Source organism: Labrus mixtus, chromosome 8, assembly GCF_963584025.1.
Source record: "Labrus mixtus chromosome 8, fLabMix1.1, whole genome shotgun sequence".
In the NCBI taxonomy this organism is placed as follows: domain Eukaryota; kingdom Metazoa; phylum Chordata; class Actinopteri; order Labriformes; family Labridae; genus Labrus; species Labrus mixtus.
The window spans coordinates 6,989,749-7,015,189 of record NC_083619.1 but is presented as its reverse complement, the minus strand read 5'-3'; the positions used below and the strand labels follow the sequence as shown (position 1 = coordinate 7,015,189).

The 25,441-nt window shown below is 42.2% G+C and overlaps 1 protein-coding gene across 6 annotated transcripts in view; it reads right to left on the bottom strand.

The window, feature by feature from the left end:
* Window positions 1–25,441, bottom strand: part of rnf220a (ring finger protein 220a) — a 166,905-nt gene that overhangs the window by 98,317 nt on the left and 43,147 nt on the right. For 3 of the 6 annotated variants that reach the window (XM_061043985.1, XM_061043983.1, XM_061043986.1), the window contains exon 3: window positions 11,805–11,840. The exons of the other annotated variants lie outside the window; for them this stretch is intronic. In XM_061043985.1, the coding sequence (XP_060899968.1) occupies window positions 11,805–11,840 (36 nt within the window). The remainder of the gene's footprint in view (window positions 1–11,804; window positions 11,841–25,441) is intronic. 6 annotated transcript variants of the gene reach the window in all.

Below are 25,441 nucleotides of genomic sequence, written 5' to 3'. Positions count from 1 at the left end.
AAAGAATCCAATTAAATTTCCGTCTTACAGCGCTGCACTCTGAAAACACAGATTTTCCTCATTGAGAATGTGCAAACACACACACACATATGCACGCACACACACAGAGCTGTCATGTTTCCCTTGGATTCCCTCTTTTAGCTTGCTTACTTTTTTGTGTGTGTGTGTGTGTGTGTGTGTGTGCGTGTGTGTGTGTGTTTCAACGAGGGCAGAATAAACCACTCATCCAGCTGTCCTTGTACATGATATCTCTGTATTTGTGTTGAAGAACCTGCACGACTCTCTCTTCTTCTCTCTCTCTCTTGCTCTCGCTTTCTGCACCTGTTGGTCTGTGTCGATCATCCTCTCTCTCTCTTTGTCCGTCTCTCCAGAAGCACTCGTTATCTCTTTTTTTTTTTCTTTTTCACCTTCCTCCTTCCACCAGCTTGTCTCTGTCTCCCTTCTTCTTTTCCCTCCCTTTCTTTCCTCTCCACCGATTCTGGCTGGCATCTGTTAAGCCGCTAAACAGAAAGTGTGTATTCATGTGTGTGTGTGTGTGTGTGTGTGTGTGTGTGTGTGTGTGTGTGTGTGTGTGTGCGTGAGCGTGTGTATATGTATGTGTTGGTCTTGCTGGGTTGGATTTGAACAAGCCCATGCCTGTTCTGCCCCGGTGGCCTATGAAATGAGAAAGGCAGCCACTGTGCTGCAGACCTCCACTGATAAATCTACCAGGGTTACCCCTCCATGTGTGCATCTGCATGGGCGTGTGTGTGTGCGTGTGTCTGTGTGTAAAATGCATGTGTTTGCATATGTGTAAGCGCGCATGCATGTAATGTGTGCGTGTGTATGTGTGAGAAGTGATCATCTGTGTTTGCGTCTTCAGATCCGTGACGCCAGAGATTTGGAGAGATTTGATTTCACACATCCCAAAGCCAAATATGTGTTTCTGTGTGTGTGTGTGTGTGTGTGTGTGTGTGTGTGTGTGTGTGTGTGTGTGTGTGTGCACCATGTGGTGTAATCACCCATCATCACCTCAAATGCGTGACATTAAAACACCAGCGAGTCGATACTTCTTCAGACATTCAGGTTTTTTTTTCTTCTTCTACTTGTCGTTTGTCTCATTTTTATCCATGCGCACATATTCGTCTCGGGAGAATTAGAGGTCACGTTACCGATCTATGGAGCACTTGGAGACGGGGGAGAGAGAGGTAGACTCACATAGAGTCTGACAGAGAGAGGGGGGGGGGGGGTATACAAAGAGCACTGAAAGCCTGAGGTTACCTTGCTTATGACAGCGAGGTCAGATATTGAAGATGTGAAGTCAATACAACACACCATTTGGATGCCATATTCTGGAGGGGTTAGAAAAGGAAGAAAGACAAAGAGAGGGAGAAAGAAAGATATTCCTCACTGATGAGTGATTACAAAAGTATAAATTGGATTGAAACTGGATTTTAACATTGAACAAAGTTTGCGAAAAGTCTGATCAGATTTGAAGGTGTTAAGTCAGACAGATTCTGAAACAGTATGCAGTAGTTTGCAAGAAAAGCTTATATTATTATATCATTAAAATGTTTTTGAATGTTGTCTACAATTCCATATTTATGAATTAAACTTAACCTAATGATGAAAATCATAGTTTAGAAAACTGCAGGTACTGTTCAATTAGCTGCGTTTTTAAGTTATTTTTTAGGGTCAAAAATGGAAAGGCTCTTTGATTTATGACAACAAATGATCTTCAATTAAATGATCTTTTTAGCTTATTGGGTTCAGTGAAAGATTCCCAACATTACTCCTACCTTAACCTGACTTGAACTCTGAGTGACTGTAAAATCACCTGTGTGTGTGTGTGTGTGTGTGTGTGTGTGTGTGTGTATGGGGGACTGTAAAGCACAACACTTACATAGATCTTGTCACACATGCACTAAACTCCTGAAAACTTCTCGATGCTTTCAGGGCTGAATTTGTTGTGAATGCAAACAAACACATTTTCTACTGACTTTACACGCATAAAGCTCACCCTTAAAACGTTTTGAAGTTTTCAGGTTGAGCTGCATGAGTAACAGCAGACACATTTTTCACTCTGACTTTACCCGGACTTTCTCCTGCCAGCACCCTTGTTAACTTTTCAAAGGAAGTTGGAGTGATCGGTTCCCTCGATTGGGTTTCTCTTTCGACAGAATCGTCTTCTCCGCTGTTTTGTTGATGTTGTCAACATATTGAACTACAAGTAGCATTGACATAAAGGCAACAATTCTCTCTTTTGTCCCATTTGTCTGCAAACAGCAAACATTCTTTGGTTCCTTTAAAATGTGTTACATGCATATTTATGTAGCAATGCAATTTTTTCTCACAGCCTTTATCTTGGAGATATAATAAAAAAAGTTTCAGATTTTTCATGTTTGCCGTTCTCTCCACAGAATAAAATAATTTGCTAGAGAAGTATACATTTCTATAACCTGTAACACCTAAAAATAATGCTGTTAAAATCAACAAAAAAGTATTTACAATGAAAAGATGTAAAAACTATATTCAGGAGATGTTGTTGCATGTTAGTGTGTCCGATCTCTGCATGGCTTATTTTCCTGCCGTTTACAGAAATCAGCTCTTGCAGCAGGTCTTAAAGCGTGCGGCTGTTTCAGTGTTTTAACATCACTGGAGCGGCTCCAGTGCTGCATGAGGAATGCTACAACCACCACCACTCTCACCAAGGGGCTCGTTCAACAAAGCAAATATTGTCTCTCACACACAAATGCACGCACAAACACGGCAGCACACATCTACACAAACACACACCATAATAATTCATGCGCACAGGCAGAGCCCTCTTGCATCTTTAGTGCATGCACACGCACAACCACACACAAGGGTGATGGAGGTCGTCGAGGCGTTTTTTTTATGAGCAAGGGCCTGTTCCTTGTCGACCATATTTCACCTCTTTAATGTGTGTCTGTGTGAATGTGTAGCATAACAGAAAGAAGAAGAAAAAAAACAGCCTGAGACATTATCTTCAAGCATGACAGCTGTAATTGTGGAGCAAATTAAAATGGGTGCAGGGTGACACCTCTAACCACCGTCTATTAAGAAACACACACTCTTACACGGCACCCCTCCCCTGCTCCTGCCCCCCTCTCTTCCCACACACGCACACACACATTAAGGTAGATTCATTGTGGTCAAACGAGGAAATGAGCATCTCTGAGCCCGTCAAAGCTGAGTGCTTTGAGGAGGGCCGGTCTGGTTAATATGTACATGTTGATGTCTTGATTATACGTGTCAAATATCTGTCTGTATTCTTTAATGGACAGGTCTACATAGGAGGAAAGGCAGGAGAAATGAAACCTCTTACACTGAAATATAAGTGGAGAGGAGATTCAAAGGAACACCACTGCAGTCTGCTCTGTAAACATTACATTATAGTCTTTTTGGCTGTCATCACATTTTCTTAAGTTGTTCATGATTGTTATTTTTTAACCAAAAAAAAAAAGGCCAATGGCTACACAAGTTTCTGGAGTTGTAATCAAAGTCAATGCATAACATGGTTGACCAAGACATGAGGTGCAGAAATGTGTGTACAAAATGCCATGTACCTCTTCAGTATAGCAGCGTATGCCATATATATAAGTAGATGATTGGGTCTTTATCAGCTTTAAGATCATTTACACTGCTAGGGTTCAAGCTGGGATCAAAAGAGAGTGGGTTTAGGAAGCTTTTTTTTTGGGGGGGGGGGAATAGTGGCGGCTGGTAAATTACTGGCGCCGGCCCACCACTCCCCATAAGGAGAATGACAGATCTTGACTGAATACGAGTCTTACAAATGAGTTTGAATTACATGTAAGCATTTGTAGAACAGAACAGGTAAATATTATGTATGTTGTAAGTGGATAAAATGAATAATATGCTATAAAAATGTATTTTATATAAGTTACTGATTGGTATTTCTGGTCTATAGGGCTATGAGGACTCCACAGATAGATTAAAGAGAATACATTCACAAAATGCATATCAACCTAACACAAACACATGGAAGTACGCACACACACACACACACACACACACACACACACACACACACACACACACAGACACACACACACACACACACACAGGAGGTGCCATCGATACGGCCGTAATCTGTGCAGCCGATAAGCTCAGGCTCAGGAGGTGAACAAAGGCGAGGGCAGCATGGCTGTTATAGATCCCCCCTCTCCTCTGTTCTCACTAAATCACTTCACCTTAGAGAATCTCACACACACACACATAGCTACACATAGGAATCTACACTCACGCATACATACTGTAGGAATGCATACACACGCACACCCTCATGCACTGGGAGATTTAACATGGACAAGTGGGCACTTGGTAGAAGAATTCAATTGCTCTCTCTCTCTCTCTCTCTCTCTCTCTGCTGCTCTCTCTCTGGGTCTCTCATCCTCTCAGGGTGTCACAGGACATGCCAGGCCTTAATGCCTTCCAATCTTCTCCCCAACACACACTGTCACCTTTCATTTAAAGGCCCGCTGACAGGGAGACCAGCATCTCCACTCCTGCAGCCCTCCCGCTCTCCTCTTACTCTCTATCTCTCTCTTTTTTTTGTCCTTCCTCCACTCGTTATCACTCTGTTTCTCTGTAACTTAGACCATCTGCCTTTTCTCCATCCATCGCTCAAATTATGCCTGAGTGTTTGTTTACTATTTATCTCTCCCTTCAGCTATCTAGCTTCTTTTCTTTCCCTCTTTTCCTTTATTCTCTTTCTCGCTCTCTTCTCTGTTGCTGAAATTAAATCTAATGCTCCCTTTCAGTGTCAGCCGGTGTCTGACTCGTCCTCCCTCCCTCCCTCCCGCTGTGTCCTCTCCGTCTCTAACAGCTTTCTATCTATTTGTCTCCGTGTCAGTGTTCAGCACCTCACACCGCCACTTTAGCTCCTCTCCCCATTGTGCTTTCCCAGCCCGCCACGCTGGCTTTTCAATTGACCAACAAGAGTAAACACCGGTTGGCGAGCATCAATCACATCAAACGCACACACCGGCAGAGAGAGTGAGAGAGAGTCTCCAATTTCAACGTTGCTTTCTTTTTACACCAATTTTACACTGAATATGGTCAGAACAATCTGCAGCGAGATAATACCCCAGGTGACAGAGGTTGTGTGTGTGTGTGTGTGTGTGTGTGTGTTAACACACTGACTACCTCTAAAACAATTCCTTTGCAGCATAAGAATAACTTAATAGTTGGGTGAACATTAATAACTTCTTAAGAACAACAGATATTTGGATAGTAAACCGGCTATCATTATGCTACAGACTTATCAAAAATGTAAGATATCTGTTTTTATATCTTATAACTAGTTTATATCCTACAAACAGTGAGCAACCAGAGTGATCTTTGCGCACATAAAGCTGCCTCGTGCTCTTTCCTGAATGCCATGTTCTTGTCCTATGTGTTGTTGATGTGTGAAGGGGGACTCTAGAATTTGTCAGGAGTGCACTTGTGGGAGGGGCTGTTCATATTTTTGGGAGTGGTAATGTTGCACTAAACAAGTCTTAAAACCACCCGTGCATCTGTGATTTAGATTCAATAATGTATATATTGTTATAGAGTTGTAAAACAGAAAAGCATTATGGGTACAAGAGAGGAAATCTGTAATTTAACACCAAAAGATATGTGGGGGCAAAATTATAATTTAAACGTAAAGTGAATTCAAAGATAACGGAGCATACAGTCGCCACAGAGAAAGCACCAGAAGAAGTGGAAATACGAGTGGCTACAATTCTCTGCAGCAAAGAAAACACAGAAGAGAGGTGTTTCACACACACACACACACACACACACACACACACACACACACACACACACACACACACACACACACACACACACACACTGGACTGAAGTGCAGCTTAGAGGAGCCTTGTTAAAGCACCTAACTGTGCAGCATAACATGATGATCTGCTGCTGCTGGGTTCCCTCTCATCTGCTCCCTCCCTCCTTTACTTTTTCACAAAAACACGAGCAAACATGGACACTTTGTGGCTGCACTGCAATAAGGAATTATTCCTTCATTATCTCTACCCCCTCGGTCCATTCTGCACCTTTTTTTGCCCTGCTAAACCCGATTTTCACACATAAACACACATTCATGTGTAGTCGTGAGTGTGTGTGTCCCTCCCGCCTTGAGCAGTAAATCAGCGCTGTGTTAATTGGTAGGAACAACAGCAACACTTTGGCAGTATATAATGTTTTATGTTTGTTTCTTTATTACCATCTTTAATGTTCCTCGCCGTACGTGTGTGTAGGTGTGTTTGCACGCGAGTGTGTATACCTGCGCGTTCCACCAGTGTGTATATATGTACTGCATTATGATCCTAATGAGACACCGTAGATGAGAGGCGACTGGAAACGCACAGAGGAACAAGAGCATGATAAGCTTCTTAACGATGATCACTCAGTGTGTGTGAGTATGACAGTGAGTACGTGAGTGTATGAGTGTTTGTGTGTTTGTGTGTGTGTGTCTCTCTCTCTCTCTCTCTCTCTCTCTCTCTCTCTCTCTCTCTCTCTCTCTCTCTCTCTCTCTCTCTCTCTCTCTCTCTCTCTCTCTCTCTCTCTCTCTCTCGAGGCTCTCCACTCACAGGCGGAACACAATCAACGCAGCTCTCATTTGCAATCAGTAATTAGAATGCTAATTAGCCCCTGGGAGCTAACGGGGACTAGTGTATTACAAGGGCTTGATTAGGACTGCTCTACTCCTAAGGGAGGGATTTACACCTGCACGCTATTGGCTCAAACACCTGTCAGTCATGACCTCTTATCCAGTTGGGCGTGATTATGGCTGCATTTGAATGAATTAGTCTCTGTGATAACACTTACTGAGAAGTGGCTGGCTACAAAGCATCCATAATAATGAGAAACATTCACTGATGGGAACTAAAGATCAGAAGAAATGTGCAACCAAAAAACTGAGTAGCAGCAGCCGTAGTCTGACTGAATACAAAGGTGACCGCTTTAAAGAATTGAAAGAAACCACAGTGATGTCACTCATTGGTTTTTAAACCCCCTTTTAAAGAAGCCTTAATGTTGATTTTTTGCTATGTTCATCTTTTATTTGAGAGAGAAATAGTAACGTTATTAAACCACAAGACATGATGATGTCAAGGAAGCTATAATTAAATTTAGGACACCATATCTGTGACCATAAAAACTCGTCAGCATATAAAGCTACACATAAAAATATGTTTCTAAAACAGAAAAACAAAACAGAAAAATTAGACATCTAGGGAATGTAACAGAATGTCCAGTGGTGTGCAAGAGTGCATGAATATATCTACAAATGTTTGAGCAACTTGTTTCTATACATGATTGGCATATTGCTTTCATTCCTGCCCATTAAAGGTCTCATGGCAGTTAAGAGTAAAGACTTTTTGTATATCGCTTAGAACCAGAGGTGACCATATGTGGACAAGGAAACACATAGTTCTAAAGCTTCCAGGTAGGCGACTTGTCAATCACAGGTATGGTTTGAAGGTGCCCTGCTATATCGTCTATTTGACTTTTAATTGGACCAAAAGTAACAAATGGACATCATGCTATTGAAACTTGCATTTTGTACCAAAACCTTGTCTGGAAAATGTTAACTGAGGTGAAGTTCACCCTTCTGCCCTTCTGCTTTGAAACATTCAGATTTATTTTGGAAAGCTGTAGAGTCGTCCACTGCTTGCCAATCAAAAGATTGCAGGTATAAGGAGCCCTTCTCATTGGCCTGACATTTGAAACTGAAGTGACATCTGCTTCTAATGTATCAAGGTATCAGCTTTGTTTGTATATCATTTTAAACCCAGTCTAGCACAATCCACTTGCCCCTATAGCTCAGTATTTGTGTTGAAAGTAGCAATTTACTGGTGAAGAGACAATCGCTTTCAACTTACCCAGCTTTCTTTTGTCTATTTTGTGTGATCGCTGTCTCTTCCATACTAGTGCTTTCTGAGTACGAGGTTTCAGAGACTTCCCAAACGTTCATGTCCCTGTGTCTCTCTCTCTCTCTGTACTTATCCTCCACTCTCTGCCTCTCCATCCTCTGAGCGGAGAATCAAACACTGTGCTGTCCGTGCTGCTCAGGTCCATTCTGCTGTCTCATTTAACATAAGATTAAGTCGAAAAAACAGGCAGCAGGTCATTACACCAGCTCTGGATTGTGTCTCTAGCTACTCCTAAAAGTCTAATCTAGAGAGAGAGAGAGAGAGAGAGAGAGAGAGAGAAATGGCGATGGACTGAACTAAGCTTCTTCATCTTCTTCATCCTGGGACTGAAAGTTAGTAAATTTATAGTTACCCAAGGACTGAGACTCGTTAAAGTCAAGGAACACTATGAAGGGAAATAAATAGATTCAAAAGCACATAAAACTAATGCTAGACAACAATGATGTGTTTTGTTTATTTGATCAATACATAATCAATTTGGGCACTATGTCAAAAAAGTAACATATCATATGCTTATCGGTTGACTCTGTAATCTTTAGAAAATGGCAAGCAAACTCCTACACTCTGTCTAAATTGCACAAGTCTGTTGGCAACATTAAGTTTGTATCAATCAAAAACATGTGGAATCCAAAAGTATGGATAATGTTGACAACCTTACTAGCTCTAGCTAAAAATGTAGCTATATGCTAACAGGCATGCAGCTGAATCAATCTGATGAATGTATTTAATATATTTTTTTTCACATTGCAAGAAAGTTCATAATATAGGATGGAGAAAATATCATGGCAGGATAAAGCCAGGAAATGACGACCAATGAGCAAAGCATTGCTCATTTCCGTTCTTTTTTAAAAAGAGGTGATTGCAAAACAAAGGTTTTATAACACTGACTGATAAAATGATTTTTGTTCTTTTTTTGGGCGTCTCTTTTTCCTCTCAAGCTTTTGATATCTGCTCATAAGGTTGAAGGAGAGACATGAAGGCTGGATGGTATTCAAATGTATCTACGTAATGAAAGTCAACCACTTGCACAATCTCAAGTGCTGGCTGATATCTTTGCCTTCTTATTCTGCTTTGCTATCAAACACCTTGTTGATATTCTGCTGTCTTTGTGTACTTCCGGCTCCAGTGACCGTCACCACACACTCTCACAGACACACAGACACACACACATACACACACACACACACACACACACACACACACACACACACACACACGGTGAGGCATGACTATCATATCAGGTCTAATTTTCTCCTCCATTCAGCCAGCAACCTTAGACACTGGTAGAATACACACACACACACGTTGGCATACATAGTCACATTTACACACATACTTTGCTCACATGCATGAAAACACATAACCTTACACACACACACACACACACACACACACACACACACACACACACACACACACACACACACAGCACAGAGGCGTTACTCCTCTTCTCTTGCTGTAAGACAGATGTAAGTGGGGTGTCATTGTGGGGTGAACAGACAGAGTGCTGGGTGATAAAGAGCAGTGTTAAAACCGTGTGTGTGCGAGCGTGCAAATGTGTGCGTGCTTGTGCACTGCTTTGTACCTCCAGGCTATGCTAACTGCATCCTGAACCCTCACTTGTGAACCATACATTACCTGTTACTATTAAGATGCACACACACACACAAACACAAAGCAAAGCCCCTGCACTTACCCATAACACACACACACACACACACACACACACACACACACACACACACACACACACACTCACACTCCTACAGATACATCGCCAGCCTATTCATTATTTGCATTGGGACTCTTCAATATTTCAGCAGACCCTTCTAATCCCATTACTGTGATCCTCAAAAGTGTGTGTGCATGCATGTGTGTGTGTGTGTGTGTGTGTGTGTGTGTGTGTGTGTGTTTGTGTGTGTGTGCATATTAGCAAGCTACACTGCCTGTATTGGAGAGCACAGGAGAGGACTGCTTGAGATAGTGAGAAAGGAAATCAATCTTGGCAGAGGTAAAGAGAAGATGAGAGAATAAAGACAGAGGTGATAAAAGACTGGAGGAGAAAAAGAGAGAAAGAAGAAGAGAGAGAGAGAGAGGGAGGGAAAGAAGGGGAAAACAAAGAGGGATAGATTGGGGTCTTTACAATGGGCATCTTTAAAGGATGAGAGAGGGGTGGGAACCCTTATTGAATGCTACCAACTGCTTAGTGGTGTGCGTGTTTTGTGTGTGTGCTGCATGGCCACAGCTGGGGAATAGTTGTGAAGTCATCCTAGCAACCTAATAACAGTCCACCAGGGTTTGTATACACTGGAAAACCACCCAGAATGAACATTTGTGTTCATGTTGCGCACTTTAAAAAACAAATACACAAATGGTGATTTTGAGCTTTTTTTTGCAGATAAATTGCAAATGAATACTTTATTTTGAGGTAGAGTAGAGTGATGTCCGATTGTGTGTGTGTGTATGTGTGTGTGTGTGTGTGTGTGTGTGTGTGTGTGTGTGTGTGTGTGTGTGTGTGTGAGTGGCAGTGGCTTTATGTGTGTGTGTGTGTGTGTGTGTGTGTCTCCAGACATGCTAACAGGCAGCTACTTCCCCTAAACTTCCTCCACCCTCCTCTATAAAACCTGCAAGTCTGTGTCTCTGTAGGCGTAGTGTCTATGTGGCTAATGATTGTGTAGGACACCTGTCTGTCTAGGAGGATGACAAAAGAGAGAGAGAGAGAGAGAGAGAGCGAGAGAGAGAGAGAGAGAGAGAGAGAGAGAGAGAGAGAGAGAGAGAGAGAGAGAGGAAGTCTTGTAGACACTTCAGATATGACTGTGTGTGCCTTTGTGTGTCTGACAAGCCACCTCTGTCCACCATTTCCAACTTGCTGTTACATATTTAATATCCTGCCAGCCCTGCATATAGACCCCTCATTATCTAAAGAGGAACACACACACACACACACACACACATAAATAGACACACACTCAGTTGCACATTTAGGGTCGTAAGAGGAAATGTCACCTTGGTCCCACCAGACGACAACCGATCAGTAAAAACCTCTGACATGACAACTGGCACCTTGAAGAATTACAAGGGCTAGGTGTGTGCGCTTGTTTGTGTTTGTGTGTGACATGTTGCAAGAGTGTGTGTTTTTCTATGCGTGTGTATATATGTGTGTGTGTGTGTGTTTGAGGTAACACAATGGGAAAAGAAAAATCAAGAGTGAAAGAAAAACAGATACAAAAGTAGCAAAGGAAAGACAAAGGGAAAATGTGTTGGGAAATACGGATGAGATACATGCAAGAGTGTGTACGAAATTCTGTGTTTGTGTGTGTGTGTGTGAGATTTGCATTTCAGTGGTCACAGTAATGTACTGTGGTAGTAAGACTCCTTATTTCTTGATGCCTCTGATGTTTGTGATCCTCTAATTGGAGCTACTGAGGCGCTGATGTTAAGACACTCTGAGTAACAACATGAGCTTAACCTGGAATGAGATCTGTGTGTGTGTGTGTGTGTGTGTGTGTGTGTGTGTGTGTGTGTGTGTGTGTGTGTGTGTGTGTGTGTGTGTGTCTCTCTAAGAGCTATTATCATTAGGGGGTGAGTGTGAGGCTACAGCTGATTTCCCATTCAGAAGTGGTTGACTGATACTCTGTAACCCCGCTCTGCTGAATGGCCCGGGACCGTTTTAACAGGCAGCCACACAAGTCGAGGCCATTTCTCATCGTGACTTCATAAAAGTCCGAACCCCCCCAACCCGCCACCCCCCCCAACCCTTACAACCCCCACATTACCCCTAAACCCACCACTCCTCCCCTCCTCTCCATCCATCCTCCCTTTCATTCCCATCACTCCCTCCCATGTACTCACGGTATTTGGTGTGTAAAAGACAGAAATCTGACTTACCTGCAGTGTTCATGGGATGAAGAGGGTGAATAAAAAACACGCAGCCAACAGCACCAGAAAGAGAAAGGAAATGGGAGAGAAAATTAGAAACAGTTCCTCAACAAATCACATTTACAGTAAAACAATCATTCTTTGTTTTGCTACTTTAGATGCCAGACACAAAGTACAAACAAAACATGGCACTGGAACTGGGGGGATTTTGCCCATTGTTTCCATCAAGTTTCCCCAAATATTTCAATGGTTTGATAAGAAATGACCTTGTAGATTGCTATGGGAGTTATGGAATAACTTATTTCCATTCATGTTCCATTTTTTCCATCAGTTCCATGATTTTTTTTTTCCACAAAGATTTGGTTTCCTATCCTCTCCTGTCCTCATTGCCTCCTTTCTTTACTCAGCTGTCTTTCCCTTTCTGTTAATCCTTGGTTGAGTCAAAAGACTTTTGATCGTGCTCGTGTTTCTTACCCGATCTGTTTGTAGAGTAAGTAGCAGAATGTTTAATTATTAAAACAGTGGTCAAAGCGATGCATAAAGGTATAACCATTGAGTTAATATGAACTGTAGATCAGTATGTTTTCAGTGTTTATTTTCCATCTCATATTTGTGTTACATGATGTGTAAGTATTGAAACCTAAATAAAAGTCTGATAATATCATTTAAATGCAGCGTTGCTTCTTAAATGATATCCTGATATCATAAATGAACCCACATTCTAGCAGGAGTTGGTGTGATTGTGTTCTTTGAGTGTCACTGGACAGCGTTACTTCCTCTTATCCAGTTAGCTCGCTCCATTCTGTGGCTAATAGACTGTCTAATGTGAGGAGGGGGATCAGACCAGCACGGGGGGGAACAGCCCTTTGTTATGACAGGAACATTACACTCTGCATGATGATGATGATGTGAGTCAAGAGGACGGTCCCTTTGTGTGAGAGACACTTCTCTTTGTTACATTAAAGGCACACAAAGAAGATAACCAACTTAATCTAATCCATATAAGGTTAGTAGATCATCTTCTTTCTTCACCTGCTCTACATTTAAAATGAGGAGACATTATTGTTAAAGTGTTGGACTGTTTGCCAGCACAGTCTTTCACAAAGTGTTGAACCCCTCCCCATCTTAACTTCGTAGACTCCGTCTCTCTGGAATGATCTTTCCACATTTTCCACCTTGGTGTTTTCTTATCGCATTTCACAACTTTTCCTGACTTTTGTTGTCACAACTTTTTAGAAAAATGTCGATAACATTCAAAGGTTGATCCAAAAACAACTGGACTTGGTTGAAGTTCTTGAAGACGTTTCACCTCTCCTCCTCCGAAAGGCTTCTTCAGTTCTAAACTATCTGGTGGATGGATCTAGAAATGGAAGCCTCTGTGGATCATTAGCATCTTCAAGATCTTCAACCAAGTCCACTTTGGATCAAGCTTTGAATTTACCACAACCTGGAGAACCTACACAGATATGTTGATGACATCCATTATAAACAAAGTGACTTTTCTGTTCCATCATTAGATATTTGGATTTTGTGTTTTTTTTCAATAAAATATAAGGTTTCAATGTTTTGAAAATCATCATATTTTGGTTTCTATTTTCATTTCACACATCGCCTCAGCTTTTTGAAAACGGGGTTGTAGTCTTTATCATGTCGGTGTGTTCTTCATGTATTATTCTGTATTTTGTTGGCGTTATTTTGAAAGCTTAAGCCTTGACATAATTGATACAGGTTAAAATAGGTGAGGGGGCGCCGGTTGCCTAGTGGTTACTGCACGCGCCCCATGTACGGAAGGCTGTGGTCCTCCAAGCGGGAGCCCAAAGTTCAAATCTGACCTGTGGCTGCTTTCCTGCATGTCATTTCCCACTCACTCTCTCTCTCTCTCTCTCTCTCTCTCTCTCTCTCTCTCTCTCTCTCTCTCTCTCCTCGATTTCTGACTCTATCTGTCTATCTTTTCCTATCTCTACAATAAAAGCACAAAAAATAAACCTTTAAAAGATAAATAAATTAGTAAGTTTAGAAAGGGTTATTTGTTATGTTAAACTCTGAGTTGGGGGGGGTTTGACTTCACAGCTTTCTGTACAGTATAAAAGAAGATGAATGCACAGCTGGGAGGACACACTGCATAAATGATAGAAGTATGTAGTGAGTGAGCTGACTTACAACAGCAGTGTGTGAAACACCAGTACAACACATGTGCTGGTTAAAAAGTGGAGCCCACCGCTGGCTAACTGCTCCTCGTAGACCAATAAAAAACAAATGCTAGATGGAGCAATATAAAGTCAGGGGAAGAGAAGAAAAAAAAACACAGGCAAACAGGCATGATGAACATGATGAAGCGAGGAACGAGCAGGAAGAACACAGGGATGCTCATTAGTGGATAATGGGAGAGGTGTGAGTGCACCATCAGGTGTAATGGGTGGATGATGGAAATAAAGCAGTGTGCCCACTCTGTTCCTGGTGGAGGGTGAAGCCTTGTTGTGGTTTAGAGCAGCGGAGGCCACCTCTAGCTAACAGCTCCTGGTAGACTCGTAAATTTACCTTCATAAACAGGAGAGACCGGGGGGGGGGGGGGGGGGGGGCAAGAGGAAGGAGGTGCAGGAGTGTAAAGACAGACAGAGGGGAGAGAGGGAGGCAAGGAGGGGTGAGGACACAAAAGGAGGAGGGGAGGAAGGATGTATTTGTAAATGTAGGAAACATAGATGACTGCAGAAAGCATGAAAAGAAAGTAGATAAAGATGTTACAGAATATATGAAGATATTATTGTATGAAATGTGTCCTCCCCTCCTCTCTCCTTGTCTTCCCTCCTATCTTAATTCATATCTTGTTCCTCTCGGGTTTATTTTGCAGTTAACTCCTATCTTCCTTTTGCTACCTCAATTTCATTTTTTCTCCTCTCGTCTCCTTTTGTTTCTTCTTCTTTTCTCTAACCGTCATGTTTCCTCACCTCTTATTTCCTCTACTTCCCGGCTTTTTGTGTTTCCTCATTTCCTTCTCTATTAAATTGAACTTCCTCTTTCTGTGTTGTGTTTTTATTCTACTTCATGTCTCCTCTCCTGTTTCCTCTCCTTATACCCCTTCTCTTTTAGGTCTCTCCTTTCATATTAATTCATTTTCTTTCCTCTCCTTTCATATCCATTTTGTTTCTTCTATTTTTCTGTTCTTTTTCATGTGTCGTCTCCCATTGTCTCCTGCTTCTTCTCCACCTTTTCTACCTTTCTTCTTTTCTTTCTTATTAATATTGCATCTTCTCTCCTCTTATCTCTCATCATTTCCTTTTCTCCACTGCTTCTTCTTCCTCTAACACAACTTCTCTCTCGTCTATCAGTCCGTTTCTCGCAAAGCTTTTGTTTCCTATCTTCTGCTGTCCTCATAACCTCTCTGATATTCTTTCGTCTATCTTTACTTTGTCTTCTTTTTGCCCCTGTTTCCTAATTTCCTTTCCTCTTCTGTTCTTTGTCATCCTCTCCTTCTGTTTCTTCACTTCCCTCCTTTTCTTACCTATCTTTTCTTCCTTTACTAAATTCCTGCCCTCTTGATTTTTCATCTCTCTCCTCCCCTTTTAGCCAGTGTTCATTCTCTCTTCTTTCATTGAGTCATTTTCTAAAGCTCTTCCATCTGTCAATCCTCTCTTCCCTACCATCTCTTTTTTCAACATTTTATTTATCACTCTTAAAACCTCATGTAGAGATCGAACCCTTTGAAAAGGCGGCGGGTGAAAATGTTCCTGACGAGGCTGGTTTGATCATTAGCAGCGGCTCTACGACTCATTGGAGTGACAGGCCTCTGAGGGGTAACCCACGGCAACCCCTCGGCAACCCTACTCAGGAGGCTTCTTCTTCTCGACCAATCACTTCCCCAGATGGTGCCGGGTCATACAGGAAGTAGGAAGTAAGGGTCGACCAATGAAAAAGCAGACCTGGCCTTTCACCGCTGACCCGTGACACCTTCCTCTCACAAAAACAGACCCAACATGTCTGTCTGCGTGTGTGTGTGTGTGTGTGTGTGTGTGTGTTTGTAGTCTGGTGTCCAGCCACCCACCCTCAGCCAGACAAAGACAGAACCTTGACCATCTTGGTTTAGTGCAGGGACACACACAGACACACACATGAACACACAAACACACAAACACACATTAAAGGACTGTCTCCATGTTTGAGAAGCCAAATGTGTGTTTTACTTTCACAGTTTTTACATTATGACACGCACACAAACACACAGACAGCTGATCATGACTGACACAGTATCTGATTGTCTCTTAAATAAGATGTCAGTGAAGAATCTTTACGCTTCAATGAAATAAAACGAGAGGAAATGGACTCAGACAGCGGGCCATAAAACACTGAAATACCCTCAACAAACTGCGCCAAACATAGGCGTAAATTTCTCCAAATTGTTTTCCCTTGCGTCCCTGTCCCTCTCCTCTCCACTCCATCCATCATGACGAGTGCCAGAGATCCCTGAAAGTGAAGATGACTCACTTCTATGAGAAAAAAAACTAAGATTTATATCGAGCCGTCCCTCCACGTGAAATTGTACTTTTTCCTGCTCTACATTGACTTTCTCATAACCAGAAACTTTGGCTTTATGTCTGACTGCCCAAAATTGTGTGTGTTTGTGTGTTCCCATCTGTGTGTGTGTGTGTGTGTATGTGTGTGCTGTACGTGTCTTTTGAAGCAGCTGGAATCTTCACAAAGAAGTGAGCCTCCAGCTAAGGCAGTCATCCACTATTAGTTTTACTGTTAAGACCATCAGACTCTTCCTCTCCCTCACACACATTCAAACACACACACTCACACACACACACACACACACACACACACACACACACACACACACACACACACACACACACACACAGATGCTCACAGTGGGGTGCTTCTGAACTTAAGGCATTACCTTTTGTTTCCCTAATTGTATCAAGTACCACAGCTTATCTCACCACCATTGACTCTCTATAGAGCTCATTTTTCTTCTGCTAATGCTCTTTTGTGAGGCTTTTCAACCCTGATTTCAGAGTTTGATCTCACTGTGTAGGAAGGCATCTTGTTTGGCTGTGGATTTCACATCAAACCAAGATTTCCTACAATATCATCCACAAAAAGTCTCCTTATTTGCAATCAAGGAAAACGTCCTTCTGTACACACTCTTTCTGATAAATCTCACAAAGGGTTTTAACATGATATCAAAACCATAAGAAATTACATGTGCAATCCAAATCACATCAGAGGTGAGGTACACTAAAACATGTCATTGTACATGTGACAGACTTTGATATTTATCAAAAGGAGACTTTTGAAGCCACGTATCCTTGTGTTTGCTCTGATTGATTTGCCAGCCCTGGGGAATCTATCTTCCTCATTCTCCTTGACTTTTTTTACTCCCTTTTTTTTTTTTTGTATCTTTTCCCTCAATCTCTCCCCTGGACCCAGAACGCTTTGAGCCTCTTCCCTGCTGCCTTTGAACCAAGATCAGAGGGACAGTTTTGGCTCACACACACACACACACACACACACACACACACACACACACACACACACACACACACACACACACACACACACACACACACACACACACACACAGACAGGGTCCTTCTGGTTCAGGTGCACAAGATGGTCTGCTGTTTTGATAGTCAGTGTCTGTCTTTGTATCTCTCCATTGAGCTATTTCACTCCATGGATCATGCAAATGCACCAAACCTCCAGAGCTGAACAGGTCAAATATCCACATATTTTTCCAGTTCTGCTGACCCAGTTAATAATTACGGCAATCAAAGACTTTAAATGAAAAAAATGTAGTCCCTATGTTAAAGTGTGAGATTCAGTCTAAGTGAGCCAGGCTTCTTTTGTGCATTGTTCATGCGTACCAGACTGTATTTGTGCAGCTAGAAATATTCTTATTTTTCTGCATAAAAATGGCTTTCAAGTCATTATTACTGAGCCTGTTTCTACATCTGTTACTGAAATTGGAAGAAAAAAATCGGTTTTAGTTGCCATCTTTACCCAGTGACAAGAAAACAGAATGTCACATGAGAAGAAAATGGTTAACTCTGAGTGATTTCAATAAACCACACTAAACCACTAACAGCAGAAAGATCAACTATAACATTAACTCCTGTCTTTAATAGAAAAGTGAAGAAGCAGAGGGGTGGATACAGACTGTTGTGAAGAGATGAGTGAGCAGCTGAAGGTTTAATTTCCATTTTTTTGAAGAAGTCACAATAAAAAGGTGGCCGCTGTTGACAGTTTGAAAGATAAGGTTTGTGTGTGCATGTGTGTTAAAACTACATTAAAAAGAGCGAAAAAGAAAAATAGGTAGAAGGGGAGCAAGCTTAACTGCTACCTTTTACACCTGTCAGGAGCCAACTCAACTGTGTGTATACAATATTTATATCTAACTCACACACACCTACACGTACACACACAAACACACACAAAGACAGAAACAAGCCACAGTTACAAACAAGCGCTTCAACATCCTAGCTGCAATTTTGTGTAAATTTCTTCTTCAGGAAACACACACACACACACACACACACACACACACACACACACACACACACACACACACACACACACACACACACACACACACACACACAGAGTAATGTGTATTGTGCAGCTATCATATAGTTGCTGTCAAAGCCACCGCCAATTATGACCATTAGGAGTTCCATCATGTCACTAGCTGTCCCTGCGCAGCCGCCCCCCTGCGCCTCCCTCCACCTCCCTCTCAGAGACCAGACCCTATAATCTAACCTCACTTTGCTCCCATCACACACACACACACACACACCCACACACACACACACACACACACACACACACACACACACACACACACACACACACACACACACACACACAAACATAAACACAAACACACACAAAGGCTAACAGATAGTTACAAGTGCTGTTTTATCTTTTCCTTCTCTCTTCCTGTGCAATTTTTTTAGACAGAGGAAAATGGATGTTGGAGGTATAGAAATGGAAACAGAAAGTTTCTACCTGTTTGAATAACGAGACAAACGATTGCTCCCTCAAATCAAATCTTTTTGTCTTCATTTTTACATTCAAAGATCAGAGAGGTTGACTGATACGGACAGAGAGAGGGTTTCAAACCATCTTCTTTTCATATTCCACCTTTGCCTGCCTGGTTCATTTCGACTCTTTTCTCCCCGCCCATCTCTTCACAGTGTCAGCTGCTCAGTTTGCATTGCATGTGTTGAATTGTAAAGGAGATTGCCGTTAAAGTATAGAGAGCCGAGGTAGAAGTGCACCACATTTTACACACTCTGAAAGTGCTGTACATGTTGGACCTGTCATTGAGGAAGATATACACATTTCCTGTGTTCCTGTGAACGTGTTTGTGCTTGTGTGTGTGTGTGTGTGTGTGTGTCTGTGTGTGTGTGTGTGTGTGTGTGTTTGTGTGTAGTACAGGAAGCCATTAGCCTTATAGCCAGGGGCTAGACAGTAGTTAAACCACCTGTTTCAGTTAACAGGTAGCTCTTAGTTTATGAGTAGTCTGTATCCTGGACAGGGTGCTTAGCTAAAGAGATCCTTCACAGATCTTTCTTACATTTGCTTGGTAACCATGACACACTATTGCAGCCTGTTAATCGCTAAATAGACCAAAAAACAAACACACGCAGAAGTTGTGCTAATGTTATTACCAAACAAACTTACCACTAAGTGCTCTTAAATACTTTAAGTTATTTCAGTATTTAAATAAGAAAGTATATGATCGGAAAAATGACCTATATCAGGGCATAACTGGACTCAGAGCTAAGAGGAGAGAATCCCAACTCAGGCACAACTCTCTCTGCAGTGAGGTCACCCACACACACACACACACACACACACACACACACACACACACACACACACACACACACACACACACACACACACACACACACACACACACACACACAGTATCACACACACCACGTTCTTTGTCTGCTTTGCTGCAGCTCTAACTGGGACCAGCAGTGTTTGTGGCGCTGGCAGAGTGACCAACATGTTTCTGCTGCGGTGCCAGGAGCCGACACTTCCCCGCTCTCTCAAGTGTTTCAACAGCCGGAGCCGGACCCAAAACTGGGGTCACTGCGGGGTTTTATTGGGTGCCCAAACTATAAGAAGGGTGGAGTAACTGAGCGGTGAAAAAAACACATTAAAGAGTTATGAACTCAGCTCTTTTTTTAAAAACTTATTTTACCAATACTTTTAGAAGGAAGAGCAAAAAAAAAAAAAAAACGTTTCGAGAAGGGGTTAACCTGAAAAAAAAAGATGAAAAAGTATCATGTATAAGTATCACAGCAAGAGGTAATGGCTCCAACACACACACACACACACACATGCACACACATACAGGTGCAGCACCCTGTAGTGTCCCAATGTGTGTCATTAGGCCTATCAGGGCCACTCTAGAAGGATTACAGGACTGTTAGAAGAACAAGGCTTCACACACACACACACACAGGCATAGTGACAGCTCACCACTGGGTTGTCTACACACTGCTGGACACCAAATCCCCGCTCATATGTGTGTGTGTGTGTTTGTGTGCGTGTGAGTGTGTGTGTGTGTGTGTGTGTGTGTGTGTGAGAGAGAGAGCACGTGCCAGTATCTGTAGTATCATGCTGTGAGCACTGAGCAAAGATATCAGTGTACCGCTGAGCCCCTTACAGAGCTAATCCATCACACACACACACACACACACACACACATACACACACACACACAAATCTGCAGCACAAAAGTGAATATGTCTGCTACCCGCTACAATTGAACTTAATAAATTGGGGTGAAAAAAATAAGAGATTTTTTTCCTTCAAATTTAAATTGGTATCAAGAAAAAAACATTCAGATTTTTGTATGAATAAAAAACAAAAGTGACAAAGAAGAAATGCATGAGCAGCTTTTTTAATACGACTATCTAAATTCTAACAAATGTAGAGTAGAAAAAAAGAATTAAAATATGCCGAGAGAAATGCAAATTTGTGGGCAAAAAAAGAGCCCTAGCAGAAAGAGGAGACAAAAGGAGCTCTCTTAACTTTCTATTGATGCAGCGTGTTTGAATAAAAACGATCACAGATGGTTCTTTAAACATAGAGGAGTGGACTCAACCCACACAACATATGCACTGACAGTCTGTCTGTCCTATTATGCCACCTTACTCCACCTCTGTCTAGAGGGGATCCCTGACCACTTCAGGGGGTCAAATGTGTCAAAAAGGATGGAAGAAAGGGATGGAAGGATGGAGAATGAAGAGGAAGACAAAATGAAGGGAGGAGGGATGGTGTGGAGGCGATGGAGGAGGGTGTAAATGCAGCAGCAGTGAGTCGGTTAGTCAATGGTTTGGAGAAGAAGCAAACACAAAAGGAGTTGATGTGTGTGGATCTTTTCATGGCTGGTGTGTGTGTGTGTGTGAGCTGGTGGGGGGATCAACCTCTGAAAAAAGGGGTAGTTTGGGGTCGGGAGGTAGTTGACAATGGGGTGGAGGGTTTGCTGCATTAAGCTCCCTTATAGCAATCTGAGCGCAGTCACCGAGCCAAGGGGCTGGTCATTTTGCTGTTTTCACTGAGGGGGGGGGGGGGGTCTCTCTGTGGTGACAATTTCCACCTCTTCTTTTCTTCTGCTGCTCCGGAGGCTTTTCTTCAGGGTTAATACAGCCTGCAGCGCAGAATGGGACGGGGTGGCCTGGTGGAGGGGAGCGCTTTAAGGCCCAAACTAAACCCCTCCAACCCCGAAGGCTTTTATTATCGTCGAGAACTGTTGGAGCACTTCAACTCAGGGGAAGTTACTCTAAAAAAATAACTAAACACTGATTTATTTTGTTCCTTTCTTTTGCTTAAAATTTGAGAAGACAGATATATTGGATGTAACAGGCTAAATCAAACAAGGGGAAAAACTGGAAAAACAATCTTTAACTACATTGGAAATTTTCAGTTGACAAAAAGGCAAGGTCAATCCGATTGAGAATATCTGTGAAAGTTTAACGTCACATACTGTTTGTGACTTTTTAATACCGTTCAGAACCCAAAAGCAAGAGCTCTAATTCAGCTTTAAAGGTTTATTTCTGTGATATAGAAACTGAACACAAAGTTTCAAACAAACTTCTGCCAGGATCTTTAGCAAATGTTAAATGACAAGCTAATGCTAAATAACCAGTTTATGCTAATTAAAAAGCGTAAATTAAAAGTATATGTCACATTTAAAACATCAATATAGCAGATATCTAATATCTCCTACATAAATATATCGTGAATAATGACTTTTAAAAAAATGAAGTCAAACTCTCTCTGTGTTTGTTGTTTTCAGCTCTGTGTTCACACTGACAGGACAGCACTTCCTCTTCTCCCAACAATCCTTTATTCATGAAAAGCTTTGCAGTTCATCCTTTTATTTTTTAGCAACTATTCTTAAGATGTACTAATTCCTGTCGTCATGAAATATCTGGCCTGAACAGTTTGTGAAACTTATCCTGCTCATGTGACTGAATGGGACACTCTGTGGAGAGCTGATGGAAGAGAAGAAAGTAACAAAAGAAAAAGGGACGCAGAACCCAGTGAGAGAGAGAGAGAGAGAGAGAGGAAAGAATAAAAGCTGTCTCCACTTTAAAGTGGATTAGAGGCACACAGTGCTGAAACAATGGGAGGTAAAAAATCAAATTAGGTCTCCCGAAACATCAAACGAGGAGGCCTGAAGTAGCTAAGCTTTCTCTGCTGCTAATCTGTTGACTCAATGTGAACGATACATGCCGCTTTCCAGCGCTGAAGACAAGCTGTTCTGCTCCACTTTCACCCTGATGTGCTGTTGTTTGACTTCTTTTTTCATCTGGAATTTTTTGCTTCTGTCAACTTTTTAGCATTTGGCCTCACTGAGGTACAGCAGAAGTTCAGCTAGTGACTGCTGATGATCAATTTACGTGAAAAAATACCTTCACCAAACCGTCCCATCCCGCAGGGTCTTGTCCTTTTCTATTTTTCCCTTTCATTCCTCAGTTAGTGCTTTTCTGTCATGTGTTCTCAGTGCTTTTCTGCGCGTTGCTTTCCTGCTGTTATTTGTTCTCGTCAGTTCTCCTCATTGTACATATTCCATACTTATTATTTCCCTTCTCTGTCATCTTGGTTCTTTTAATCTCCTCCTGTCGGTGGTGCGCTTGCTTTTCCCTCCTTGTGATCTGACTTCAGAAAAGAAGAAACTTACATGAAAACATACATGTAAAGTCCATATCAAAAACACTGATCTGACTTCTGTGGGCCAGAACTTTTCAGGGGGCTGAATACCACTTAGGGTGACAAAAGAAGCGGCGACTGGCGTTAGCAAGGCGGGCAACATAAAACCTGAAAAACTAAAGAAAAAAATAATGATGTCCTAAACTTTGAACACATGACTTCAGTATTGTTTTAATCCTACGCTTCCAGTTGTTTTCCTCCATGTCATTATGTACTTTCCCTTTCATTATTCCCCAAAACTGTTTTTCTGTTTTTAGCCAGAAACATACCTGAAAGAACACAAGTCAAACTCTCCCACTTTCACACTCGCTGGCGGGTATTCAGAAGACCCTCTGTCGCACACTCACTGCCTACATCTGGGCGTCCGTGGCCCTAAGAGTCTCCTTACAAAATGACTTTCTCTCCCCGCTCCCCCTCCCACAGTTCCCAGTAAAGAAGAAGAATGCCCCAGCAGCGATGCATGTTCCATTGTTCACGCTCTGCCTCCAATTTGCTCTCCACATTCTGCGGCCTGGGCCGAGACGTTACGCCGGCTTAAGGGACAAATCGCACACACAAAAAGGGAGAGAAAGACCGAGGTGGTGGTGGGGGGGTGGGGGGGGGGGGGGAGTTGAAGGGAAAAGATATGACGAAAAAAGGGGGGAGAGCAAAGGGCTAACCCTCTGCACAGCAATGCAATTATGCTGCGCATTTGAACCCGGCGGGGTTTTGTGGCAGCCTCTCTCGCCCACTCTCTCTTTCTCTCTCTCTCTGTCGCTCTCTGTACTTTAGCGGGCGAAGCTAATAGCCATAGCCGCGGCAATTTCTACGGTACATGACATTAACATGGTAGTGTGTCGCCGACAAAGGGAGGCATTCAAAAGGACTTAGAAAAGAGCAGCGGTTTCGCCTGGTTAAGTGGGCCTCAACCTGCCAAGACGGCAAGACAGACAGACAGCTAGTGTGTTTATTACCAGAGCCACCTAGGGAGAGGAGAGGAGAGGATGAGCGAGCGGAGAGGAAATTAGTGAGTCAGACTCAGGGAAAACAATAACATGCTCTTCCTCTTTAGCCCAGTTACAAGTGGGCCTTTAAATATGCACCACTGAAGTAGGAAGCAGCCCCATGAGTGAGTGAAACCTTACCCCCCCCCCCCATGTCCAAAAAAGAATGCAGACACTTTAAAATGACGCTATAAAACCATATTATTGAGGGAATAGCTACCCAAATAAGATCGGGTTTCATTTTACATATGAGTAAAATCCAAAATATTTAACTGGGACCACCAACAAAGACAGCTGCTCCCTCCGCATGCAAGAGAATTCACATCAGCAGACGTATATGCTGGAAACAGGTGGCAGATTTTATAATTTGACATATACAGTAGCAATGATTTTTTTTCCCCCCCCTGACTAATTGGAGTGGCCATGTGTTTGCCTTAATGCCGGATTCTCCACAGGTCTTGGGATGAAAACACAAAGAGAACATTGTGCTGCATGTATGTTAATCCCTCACACACATAAACAGACCACACATACACGCAGTCATACAGTACACATTACACAACATTTTATGTTTCAAGGATACACAACAACCACGCCTCATCCAAATAGTTTGTCTTGCATAGTACGTCTGAATAAGGTTTTTCTAGTAATGCCATGTTGTAAAAAGAACGCTTGTGTCATATATGAAACAGAAATGTACCACTCCAAATAAAGTAAGACAAACAAATAGATGCACTTACTTTATTAATTTGACCCTAGCATTTTAGTGAATAAAACAAACATTTGAAATTATAATTGATCTTTTAATTTTTTTGAGCTATATAATATATTTCTCAATTTGTTTCTGTAAAGACACATTTTGCAAAACTATTCCTAAAGTGTATCTATGGTACTCAAAAGTCACTGTATTGTGCTTCATACCAGTACTTCTACTTTTGCTGAATGATTTTCCTTTGAGTTGAGGATTTTATTTTTTTTCGTTCGGTTTCAATCACATTTTTGTCTTAAGATTTATCTCAGGGTTACTATTTAAATTGGCAACAGTAACAGACTCCTTTGAAAAGCACAAATCAGCGCAGGACATGTGAGGTGGAAAACGAGGGGAGATGAGCAGAAGGCAGAGTAAGTCACTGGCCGAGCGCTTGACACAAAAGACATTTCCAAAAGAGAAAGTTAGCACGCACAAAGAGAGAAAGAAGAAAAAAACATGGGGAGCAAAACGGCTGCCCGGACACAGAGGAGGAGGAGGTGGAGGAGGAGGAGGCTAAAAGCGAGGGTAAACTCCCACATTCATACAAACACACACACACACACACACACAAGAGGGGAAGCCCTGCTCCATTCAAAAGACCATCTGTGGCTTGAAATGGATGAGAGTGTGTGTGTGTG